This window comes from Dipodomys merriami, unplaced genomic scaffold, assembly GCF_024711535.1.
Source record: "Dipodomys merriami isolate MVZ:Mamm:240054 unplaced genomic scaffold, mDipMer1.0.p SCAF_6, whole genome shotgun sequence".
NCBI classification, from domain to species: domain Eukaryota; kingdom Metazoa; phylum Chordata; class Mammalia; order Rodentia; family Heteromyidae; genus Dipodomys; species Dipodomys merriami.
Window position 1 is genome coordinate 74,851,330 of NW_027206179.1, and position 12,271 is coordinate 74,863,600.

At 45.5% G+C, this 12,271-nt stretch overlaps 1 protein-coding gene across 5 annotated transcripts in view; it reads right to left on the minus strand.

The window, feature by feature from the left end:
• Positions 1-9,548, minus strand: part of Lrch1 (leucine rich repeats and calponin homology domain containing 1) — a 170,071-nt gene extending 160,523 nt beyond the window's left edge. For all 5 annotated transcript variants that reach the window (XM_070003215.1, XM_070003212.1, XM_070003213.1 and 2 more), the window contains exon 1: positions 9,034-9,548. In XM_070003215.1, coding sequence (XP_069859316.1) covers positions 9,034-9,325 — 292 coding nt within the window. In that variant the 5' untranslated portion in view covers positions 9,326-9,548. The remainder of the gene's footprint in view (positions 1-9,033) is intronic.
• Positions 9,549-12,271: the final 2,723 nt, after the last annotated feature.

The window sequence follows — 12,271 nt, forward strand, 5'->3', positions numbered from 1 at the left end:
AATACTACAAAGATGTCTTGGGCTGTGTTCACTTCAATGCTGACACACACAAGAAGGGGCAACTTGTTTCCCTAAGACTGAAACAGGATGAAATGAAAAGTGGGGTACACCGAACCCCATAAGGTGGTAAAGAATGGGAACATGTGGTGCACAACTTGGAAAAGCAAAATGAAGACAATCTAGGAGAGGGAAAGTCCCATTGTTTTTTCATGATGCTATCTTCAAATTGTTTCTTTTGCCTGCAGATATAAAAGGAGTTAAATCAGAGCTAAGCTAAAGTGGACCAGGTCAGGCGTACTGATGCTGTAAGACACATTCATGCTGAAGCGCATAAACATCAAAAACAGATAAGAATATGAAAGGAACCCAGCCTGCAGCAAGACCGTATATACCACACTTCAGGGGTCAGCTGTCAAGAAAGAAAGCCACACAGTCAGCCACAGAGTTAGAAAAAAAACTAAAATGGGAGCCTCTTTCTGCCCTCCCTATGCAGAGAAGAAATTCAAGAACTATTAAGGTGAAGGCCTCCTGTTCTGTTTCATTTCATGACCTTCTGAGGTAGCTAACCAACCTAGCACAGGGATTACTGAAAAGAGCAAAAGAAAGAAAAGCATTAAGAAAAATCCACTGTCAAATAACCCTCTCTGATCACTTTTTTAAAAATGTTCTGCCACAATCAAATATGGTGGCTTATGCCTATAATCATAGCTGATCAGCAAGCTAAGGATCCTGACCCAAGGCAGGCCTAGGCAAAGAAGTTCATGAGACCTTTATTTCAACCAATAAAAAGCTAGGTGCACTGGTAACTATGTATCATCTGATACACAGAAAGGGTAAATAGGAGGACTGCAATCTAAACCAACTCCAACCTTGCAATCTAAACCAACTCCAACCTCCCCCCCATCCTCAAAAACAGCAAGACCCTATTTAGAAATACAACAAAAATAAAAAGGGCTAGAGTAGTAGAGCACCTGCTATTGAGTGCAAGGCCTTGATTTTAAACTCCAATAAAATAAATAAATAAACTTCTGTCATTTAAAAGGGCTGAGAATGTGGCAAAATTTGTAGAATGGTTTGCCTATCTCACGATAGGCCCTAGGTTCAAATTCCAATACTACTCCTAAATAAACCAACAACAAAAAAAAAGTTTGAGAGTTTCAGGTACCAAAAATAGAGCTGCCTCAGCATCAAAATCACACTGACATAAAAAGTCATTTCTTTTTAAGAAAAAAATGAAGTACTTCTGTTAAATCAAACATACTATTCTCTTATCTAAGCCTCTTCCTCCCCTAGCAATATCCTTCTTTTTGGTGAACAAAGGAAAATAGAGTTGGTAAAAAAAAAAAAAAAAAAAAAAGAATATATGCAGAAATGTGACTAAAAAGGCATTTCCCTCTCGTGCATTGCTGGGGTAAGCAAGAGAAAAAGCCAAATTCTCACAGTTCATCAACTTTCCACTCATGTAAACAGTCTCACTTTATTTTTGAATAACTTTGTGGGAACAGACGGTTTCCAAATGCACTATTTCTTACTACAGTATATGAAAGCAATATCCCTAACTCCTCAATTAAAATGAAGAATAACATATTTCTTACTTGAGTCTATTGTGTTAGGCCTGTTTCTTAAACTAAGTCTTACTGAGAATTCTGACTTCTCTATTATTTCTTTTCTTTTCATTCTTGCATTCTCTTTTTTGGTTTGTTAACTCATTGCGTTGTTTTATTAAATTATTCCTCTATCTCTCCAATTCTCTCTCTCTCTCTCTCTCTCTCTCTCTCTCTCTCTCTCTCTCTCTCTCTCTCTCTCTCTCTTTCACACACACACACATACACACACACACACACAACTATCACAGTAAAATTATGGTGCAAAAAAAAAAGTATTTCATGCAACAAAAGAATAGGAGTAATATCAGGAACTAGGCTATGCCTAAGTAAAAGCATTCCTTATATAAATAGGGAATGAGTTTTGTCTCTTAACTTTCAACTTTTATTCTAGATTCTAATTTTGTAACCTGAAACAGTCTCTACAATTAACACCGAACCACCTTCATCCTAACTAGTGACACAACCATTAAAGTAGTCCCCACATCGGTGGGCAAGTCGGTGGTATTACCAGACCTAAGCCCAGGCCAGGTTCATCCAATGCCAATTTTCAAAAAAACAAAGAAAAAAAAAAAGCTCAACAAAATCTGCCAAGTTGCCTCATAAAAGTTTTTGTGAGGGGCTGGGAAGGTGGCTCAGTGGTAGAGTGCTTGACTTGCATGCATGAGGCCCTGGGTTCGATTCCTCAGCACCACATAAGCAAAAAGCCGGAAGTGGCGCTGTGGCTCAGGTGGTAGAGCGCTAGCCTTGAGCTGAAGAGCTGAGGGACAGTGCCCAGGTCCAGAGTTCAGGCCCCACGACCGGACCCAAAAAAAAAAAAAAAAGTTTTTGTGAGACTCACACGAAAAGCTCAAGTGTTGTGGCTTAAAGAACCCATAATCACCTTAAGTAAAGTTGTATCATTTTTGCCATTTAGTTTAATTTACTAAGTCTCTGGAAAAGCACCCACTCATCATACAGCACTTGAGGAGAAACAGTAACTGTAAAGAAATACTACCCAGCTTCAATTTTTCCCCCAAAGGACTGTAGGTAGAAGGGAATCAGAGGATACGAAAATACCAGCAAGAGAGGGAACAACTTACATGTAAATATAAGCAACAATGAAATTGAGAAATGGAGCAGAAAAGGCCTTTGCACACATGAGGACTGAGAGGGCCAGGAAGTAGACCTTTGAACTGATCTTCATTAGTGTGGATTTTCAAAACAGCATCTACCCACCCTTTAAATGCTGTATCAAAACCTTACTGTTTTCTAAGTTGCTGCGGCAACTCAGAAATATTCTTAGTAAGTAACTCAAGTAAAAACTGTTAACTGGTATCTCACCTTCCAAAAATCAAATAAGATATTTCAATGACTGCTAACTATTTGACAGAATGTGTTTAATGACAAAGACCAAACTTGGAAGCTGTTCTACTGTAAATTAGCACGAACAAAAATCCCCAGATGTTTCCTGGCCTATAACAGCATGTTATTATTCTAGAAATATGATTTTTGTCTGCTCTTGTCTTTTCAAGAAAGTAACCATGATGCAAATAATAAGACAAGCATGCATGTTGATAGAAATTGTTTCTGACATGCCAGAGACACATAAAAGACATGACTGTATATACTGAGTCATGGTGGTTCTAAAAGCTTTAAACAACAGAAGTCCCATCTACATTAACAAGGAAAAATGCACCGCAGAAGAAATATGAATGAGAAAGGGAAGGATACAACTACTAGTGTATGGATGGATGGGATCTGGAATACATGTAATGAACATAGACATTTATTCAATAGTAACTACTACAGATGTGAGTGACAGTGAACATTAATAACTAATAGCAGGAAAATAATGGTAACTATAAAAGAACACAGATTTTAAGAAAACGTGGATTTTCATTGCACTTAATAGTAAGAAATCTTTTCAAATTACGTAACAAAGCATGTTATCAAAAGTAGACCGATGTCTTTACCTGGACCAGTGGATCTGGACGGCGAGAGGATGGGAGTTGGAGAAAAGTTAGAATCCATCAGGTAAGCTGGGTGCTAATGGCTCACACTTGTAATCCTAGCTACTCAGGAGGCTGAGATCTGAGGACCACAGTTCAAAGCCAGCCCGGGCAGGAAAGTCCTAAGATTCTTATCTCCAATTAAGCCCGGGCAGGAAAGTCCTAAGATTCTTATCTCCAATTAATCACCAAAAGCCAGAAGTGGAGCTGTGGATCTAGTGGTAAAGCATCATCCTAAAGTGGAAAAATCTGAGAGACAGCATGTAGACCCTGAGTTCAAGTCCTAGTTACCAGTACCAGAAAAAAAAAAAAAAGACTATCTAAAAATCACAGGGGAAAAAAAATCTTCGAATCTAGGTAGGTACAGCTCAGGCAGATTAGAATGCTAGTCCTACAAGCTGCAACCACTTCCAGAGTCCTCTAACAAAACATCCTAAAAGTCCTAAGCTGTGGAGTAGGAGGACACAACCTGAGGACAGGCTTTCATGCCTAGAGTCTTAGAATCTTAGTGACAGTGTTTCACCCCACATCTTTTTGTTAATGTTCTTATTATGAGAATCAAGTAAACCTAACATTTGACTATATGGTAAAAATATTAGCTTGCATAATTTTGCATGTATTTTCTAGTTAGCTTTTCTTTTTATTATTAATTTTATTGGCAAGGTGATGTACAAGGCATTACAGTTGCATACATAAGGTAGTGAGTACATTTCTTGTCCAACATTGTTACCCCTTGCTCGTTTTTCTCCCACTATCCCTCCTCCAACGCCTCCCCCACCCCCGAGCTGTAAAGTTCATTTCCAACATGTTGTCTTATGAGTATCCACATCTTACAACTGTCTTTCCAGCCACAAAATGACCATGGGCACTCTAATCCAAATCCTGCCCATCCTGCAAAACCTGATCTGAATCCTGCCTCTGCTGTGGAAGTCTGCCCTAACCATCTTCACAGAAATGACCTTTCCTCCGAATTCTGCACACAATGCCTATCAGTACTATAGTGGAAACTTACCGTTATCTGCTTCAGCTCCAGTAGCTTCCTGGAACTGTTTCTTGGGGATCATTTACTATGGAACTCCCCACTCCCAAATTTAAAACACACACACACACAACCAGGGCTAACTCAGTAGAGAACTTTCCTAGCATGTAGCAAACATATACACACACACATATATTCAATGAGTATTTTTTATACCATTCTTGCCTGGACAAGCTCTGCATTTCCTATATACTCTTTCCAGCAAACAGAGAACTCAAAACAAAAATGAAGATGTACCCTGTGCACTACTTAACAATACTGTTCTTCAATTCACATTCCCCAAGGTCAAGCAAGTTCAAGAACTTCCTTTACCGTTCTAGAACTTCCTTTACCTTCTTAGAACTTCAGGCAGTCAGCCTACATTACTTTTCTCCCTCCTGATTCAGGTTTTTCTTTGTTTGTTTGTTTGTGCCAGTCCTGGGGCTTGAACTCAGGGCCTGGGCACTGTCCCTGAGCTTCTTTTGCTCAAGGCTAGAACTCTATCACTTGAGCCACAGAGCCACGTCTGGGTTTTTCTGTTTATGTGGTACTGAGGAATCAAACCCAGTGCTTCATGTATGCTCGGCAAGTACTCTACCACTAAGCCACATTTCCAGCCCTTAGGCTCCTTTATTTCAATTACACAAACCCCTTTTGAACTTCTCCATTTGAAATGACACTACTTTTTTTTTTTAAGTTGCTTTACTGATGTGCTTATCTGTGTACCTCTTCTTATCTGACCCAATTTTATGCTTCAGTTTATATTTACTAGTCATTTATGTTCTTGCTACAATCCAGCTAAAGTGTATGTAAATCGGACTACTGCATCATTTTAAAACTCCCCCTACTTATCTAACAAAATTATCTCACTTATCTCTCCATCCCTCCTTCCAACCGAATAAGCAAGCCCACCTTACTCACAGATTTGTTACACATGAGTTTGACCAAGCATGGTCCAAAAAAATCATAAAATTTTTAAATTCAAAAGAAATTTCAAAAAAATTTAATTTCCAAAAAAAGCTCTCAGTCCATAGATCCCTATTTTGTTTAAATCATTGTATGATCTGCTTGCAGCTTCTCTGCCCTTAGATTTCTCCTAAAGAACAAATGACGCTCTAATAAAGTCAAGGTAGAGGCAAATGTGCTTAAGTGAAGTGATGAAGTGAAAATGTGAGATCTGTTGAAAGGCAGCATGCGTTTAGCATCAGTCAGGCAGCTTTATGGGAAAGATAAATCAAACATCCACAATCCACCACTGAACTCTTATTTACCTTGAGCATTCCTGGTTTTCCTCTGCCCTGACCTTCTCTTGGAACCATATTCCCTCAGATACTAAGGATGAAAATTTCATAGGAGAGACAATACAGGAATTCTCGGTGGGTCATTGCTGTCTGTAATCCACAACAGTGGATGGAGCACAGTAGATACTTTGGAGATGAATGAAGGATGAACGAACAACCAGAGACTCTTTCCAATTTTCCACCTCCCAAGCTATTCCCTCAGGCTTCACAGGATATGTTCAAGACCATAAACACTGGGAGCACTGGTTCCCAGGCAATAAAATATATAATCTTGAGTATTTTACCTAACTTTTCTCCATCCTGGTCTCCCCACTGGTGAGTGAGGTGCTCCTAGTGAGGACAATGCGGACCAAATACTCAGCACATACCAAGTGCACACAGTCAGGCCTAATCACAGCTGTCTGGTCCCTCTGGGCAGTGCTACCTCTGCACTTTCATGTTCTCATCTGCTAAAAGACTAGAATCTCACAGCAAAACTTACTTTGACTGAGAAATATATAAACTAATAGGCTTTGAATAAGAGCCTGAGACATTTTTTTCCTATGCATTTGAGTGACAACCTGGACCTCTACTGAGCAGCTCAGGGCCTTTGTTTTTCTGTGTTTACACCTTATTTTCCAACTCTTTTCAGATCCTCTACAATGCCCAAGAGTGCAATTCTGAGGAGGTGACTGCCAAAAGGTACTTTTTACAAGGCATAAACCAAATGGCCTGTACTATACAACTTCACAGGGAGAAAAAAAAATAAACTTTCTATGTGGCTCTGTCTTGCAAAGTTTATGTGAAGACCTTTAAGGATCTTTGTGTGCGATTCTGATTTGAAGAGACATTCTGTAAGCTATCTTTAGTGAATATATTACTACTGAAACTTTCCATTGTTCTAGAACTCAAGATGTAGAAATTGTCAACACTGAATACTAATGGGTTGTCTTAAGTTTCTATAAATTTGTCCCTCTGTCCCAGATTGGAGCAATTAACATAGAGCCTTTAAATTTGACTAGTTAGAATTTTCTAATCACTAAATATGAGCAAGGGAGACTCGGAATTAAAATCCAACAAAATCCACAACCCAAGCTGGCCATAAGCAAGCAAAGAGGAGACAAGGTTTAAGCATCCATCTCACACAGCTAGATTTTATCAGAAAACAGAGGTTCCTGCTTTTAAAGCACTTACTGTCTTCTCAAAGTAATGTCAACCAAGCAGAGGCCTTAAGTTCACCAACTAGTGTGATATCTCTGAGTATTTTCTATGCCATGTTTCAGTATTCTTGCCTGGACAAGGTCTCTATTTACAGTCTATTTATAGTCTTTCCAGTTTATGGATAACTCAAAATGACAATGAAGATATATCCCCATCCACTCCTTAACAATATCATTCTTCAATTCACATTCCCAAGGCAAACCAAATGTAAGAACTTCCTTTTACCTTTCTAGAACCTCAGGCAGTCCGCGTAGACTTCTGCACTGTACAAACACCTATTACTTCTGGTCACACCTGCCTCTGTGTTCTGTAGACCTACACAGTCATTCCACAATTCGTGGTACACTAGGGGAGCAGAATTTAATACCAGATGTGTTTAAGTCAACCATTCAGGGGATTCGGGGAATAACTTCTGAGTAAGAAGATGTAATGAAGAAGTCCTGTCAGAACAGCCTCCCCCAGCTGTTAAGACCTCCACTCTGGAAATTCCCTTTTTGTGGCTCATTCCCAAATATCCCTAAAATCCAAACATCAAAGTTTAATGGGGGGTGAGGGGGAGTGTTTGGTTTGGTTTTTGCCTTCCCTCAACACAAATCTCTAACTAAATATTCATTAGGGCCCTATAAACGTTTACTGAATTAAAGGAGGGGACTAAAAGGGCCTCCTAAAAGCCACTCAGGTGGACTCCCTTGCTCCCCCTCCTTCATCCCGTAGGGCAGAAGGCCTGCAGACCTTGAGCTGAGCTCTACAGCAATCCCAGAGGGGTTTGACACTCGTCCCAAAAGGCGATGACAGGAGAAGTCTGGGTAGTGTCTCCAAAATGGGGGCACCCATTACCGTGGAAAACGCTGGGCGCCCGCCAGGATGCCAGCCCTGGCTTCCGAGGAGCGGAACCAGATGGTCGGAAACCAAGTCAGTTCTGTACGGATCTCAAGGACCCCCCCTCCCCACCTCTCCTCCTCCGCCCCCCCCCATCCCAGCGCACCCGCCTCCTTCCTGTTTATGGATCCCGCGCCCACAAACCCCAACGACCGAAGAGCGAGCAGACGTCTCGGAAATATGTCAACACATGACATAACTTGAAATCGCTGGCTGCTCGCGGGCGCGAGTTGCAACTTGCCGGGCTCACACAGGCAAACCGGCTCGCTTTAATTACTTTCATTGACTAACGCCATGCCGCTCGGCCAGGGGAGGTGTGAAGGAGGGGGGGGGCGCCACCAAGGTCGGGGTTCACCGAGAACCCGCGAGTCCAACCCGGGGAGTTGGACGGCTCGGTGAACAGCCAGGAGTCGATGGCTTCCGAAGGCGACAGGCGGCGGCTGGGAGCCGCGACGAGCCGAGGCGACGGCGGTGCTCGCACAGGCGCAGGGCCGCCAGGGCCCGGCACTTCCTCGCGGGCCGCCCCGAGTGGCCCGGCCGGCTCGATGCGCTCGCCCCGGGGGCCGCTGTGGGCACAGCGCGCCCCTGCCCTGGGAGGGGTCGAGGACGTGCCACCTTTGTCTGGGTGGATGCGACCGATGCCTCCACGCAGAGAGAGGGAAGGGGGTCTGACCTAGGCCCCGGGGGGGGGAGGCGCACAGACGCGGCCGCCCGCGCTCGCGGCCCCGCACCCGAGCCGCCGCCGACACCTCCCACTGCCCCGTGCGCGCCCGCCCGCGTGCGAATCTCAGCCCCGCGGCCCCTCAGCCGGGGCGGGAGGGGAACCGGCACCGCCGGGGAGGGCGAACCGCCCGTGCCCCCCTTGGCAGCGCCCGCTCCTCCCGCGTCCACCCGGGAGATCACCAGCCCCCGGGGCAGCCCGGAAAGCACAGCCGGGCCGCAGGTGGGCCAGCGCGTCCGGGAAGGCAGGACAGACAGACAGACAGCTCGGCAGGACGTGCCCTCCGCAGCCCCGGCCGGCCCGCCCGTGTCTCGCTCACCTGCCTGCACCGTGTCCGAAAGGTCGTGCCCGGGGGCCGCGGTCCGGGGGAATTCCTTCAGTTTCCGAGCGCTGAGGTTCAACCCCCCAGAATTGGCCGCCTCCTCCAGCGCGCGCTCCAGACCCCGGTTCAAGGGCAGGCTGAAGCCCCCGCCGCCGCCGGCCCCGGCCCCGCCACTGCCTCCGGCTCCGCCGTGGTGCTGGTGGAGGTGATGGTGGTGGTGGTGGTGGGGATGATGATGGGGGTGCAGAGCAGGGGCGAAAGATTGGGGTTCGCTCCCCGGCGTCGCCATCTTCTTCAGGACCCCCCCACCCCCGCCCCGCCCCGCCCCGCCGCTCCTGCGGGGAGGGTCACGGCCTTTCCCGGGCGGGAAAACCGCAGATCGGGCTCCCGGCCGTTGCAGAGTGCTGGGTCGAACGACGCGGGAGAGCGGGTGGAGGCTGCGGGCGGGCGGGCGCGCGCGGAGCGGGGGGTGGACGGGGAGGCGGCGGCGGCGGCGGCGGCTCGGTCTTAAAGGTTTCCTGTCCCCGGGAAGCCGAGGCCGGCGGCGGCGGCAGCGCGCATGTGCCTCCGCCCGCCCGCCCCTCCCGCCCGCTCCGCCTCGCCCGGCGCCCAGCCCCGCAACCGCCCCGCAATCCTCCTCGAGCCCCTCGGAATATCCTTCCACCCGGGAGATTGTAGCTCGAGAAGGGTTTTGAGCGACGTGATTGACGGAATCCTGAGATCGCGGAGAGGAAAGCCACTCGGGGCTGTTTCACGCAGGATTTCCTCCTTGCATAAGGCAGTTGTTGTTGTTGTTGTTTGGTTGGTTGGTTGGTTGGTTGGTTTGGTTTTCCCCCACTAGGGGCTCAGCCCACATTTAAGGCCTTCTGGCATTTAAATTCCTACAAGGAACCCGGAAGCCGGCCTAGGGAGTCTACATAAATTACCTCATTAAACCCAACAACTCCGTCAGGGGAAAGATTGCTTCCTTCCTCCAACGGAGGAAGTGAAGGAACGCATCTAACCGAGGTCGCTACTGCCAGTCAGAGGTGGAGCGAGGTGGATTCGAACCGGCTGCCCCCAGACGAGGATTGCTGCCTTTCACCGTCATACTCCCAGAACCCAGATTTCAGCGCTAAATAGCCAAGTCCGAGGAAAGATTTTACGGGAAAGGGTCTTTTTTATGATGGACAAGATGAATGGTCATATAAGGGAGAAGGATTGGGCTATGGCTGATTTGAATCCCAAATTAGGTGGCGCCTAGAGCCAGCACGCCAATAGGTGGCAGCTGAAATCTGAGCCTTGGTACCATCGAAGTGTCCTTGTGCAGCTCGTGGTGTGGCAAACCAGCCAATACACAGGCTGGCAAGAGAGTGAGTTTAGGTCCTGCCCTCTGCGGCCCTCACAGGGTGCCCAGGCCAGAAAGTTTGCACACGGTAGTGAGGATACAGAAAACATCCGTCACCGAAGGGCAGAGAGCCTGGGAGATGGATAAAATAGCACTGCCTTCCCCAGGCTTTGGCTCCAGCCCCGTGGGGGCCTTGTTTTTATTTTTGCTCTGCACTAAAGGCTTGATGTCTCTACAGGGGTCTCTTACAGTGACTGGGCTTGCAGAAAGGAAAGGGCATGTGGGGTTCGGAAGTAATACCAGGAGGGAGGTAGTCTTTTAAAGTGGCAGTGCAGAAGTGTGGTAGCCTAGGAAACAGGGTGGAACTTGTGACTTCATACACGCGGCATTGAAGTGCTATGGCACTTGATTGACTTCTGGCAGTCACCCTTAATTCCTCGGAGATTCCAGGCTGAAACCAAATGCACCACCTCTTGGAAGGGACATATGCCACCTGCTGGTAACTCCCCCAACCTCCAGCCTCCTTTCTCTCCAGCTCTTTTTAACCCTTTGCTAAAGATTTGTGTGTGTGTGTGTTTTTTTAATCCCAGGCTTCAAATTTTATTATAGTAATAGAAAACAGAAGCATATTTATATTACATAGAGCTTTCTCCCAAAAATCCAGGGAGAAACAAAGAGAAAGCCTGTGAAGATCTGCATTCAGGTTGAGGCTGAGGCAAACTCAGTGTACAGCAAAAAAAAAATTTAGGCCATATCACAGAGAGCCTAACTTCTATTTTAAAAAAGGATCATGAATCAATGAGAATGAGGCTATGATTTGCTTTTGAACAAATAAGGAAGTCCTAATGTGAGATTGACCTAGTAATATTAATAGTTCATTTTATGAACTGGAGGGAAGGACACATTCATATTAGCAGCTCCCTCCCTGTATTCCAGAACTAGGGGAGGACTTTATATATAATAAGTGGACAGTGACTATTAGTAATGGATTAAATATTGCATAAGAGGACACTATTTCTCAAATTGCTATTTGTTGATACACCCTTAAAGTTTTAAATGAGTTCCCTGAATAAAGGAATTTTGACTTCACATTTAGGAAGAAAATGTGACCCTTGAAATTGATCTTGATTATTTCCAAAAATTCAGGAAACAAGCACTGTCCCATGACTATTTGTAATCCCAGCAACAGGGAGGCAAAGGCAATAGAATGGCAAATTCCAGGTCAGTCTGGGCCATGGTCAACCTGAGCTTCATAGGGAGACTATGTGTCACAACAACAACAGAGACAGAGAGGTGACAAGCCAGTTCCACAGGCTTCTTTAAAGATGGAACTATTTCTTTAAGCTAATACTGTGTTTCTTCTAGAGAATTGTACCTTATTTCTGGCCTGCCCTCCCCTTTTTCTACATAGAGTGCACTAGGAATAGTATATCTGGCTATTGTGTTACTTTGTCCAAAAGTGGCTTCTGGTCAGTGTCAGAGCATCCAGCCAATCCCAACTGTGTTCACGCCCCTGGTGACTGTTCCTGATGCTTACCCCCAGTTTCTTTGAGCTATGTCTCTAGTGCGTAGCTGGCCATCTAAACCTTAGGTTTTGCATTTTGAGCTCCAGCGTCCTTGTATTTAACCAACCATGGGTTGGGAAAGACCTGTGTATGTATCAAACATGTTTAGATTTTGTTTCCTTGTCCTTCTTTTGACACCCTTGTCATCAAGAGGGTTTTGGTTTTTTTTGGGGGGGGGGGTTGTGTATCTCTGTGTGTGTGCATTTGTTTTTGCTGGTACTAGGGTCCTGTGTTCATTCTTTCCTCAAGGTTGGAGCTCTACACTTGAGCCACACCCCCACTTCTGGCTTTTGCTGGTTAATTGGAGTGAAGAGTCTTTCAGATTACTCTGTCTGGCTTCAAA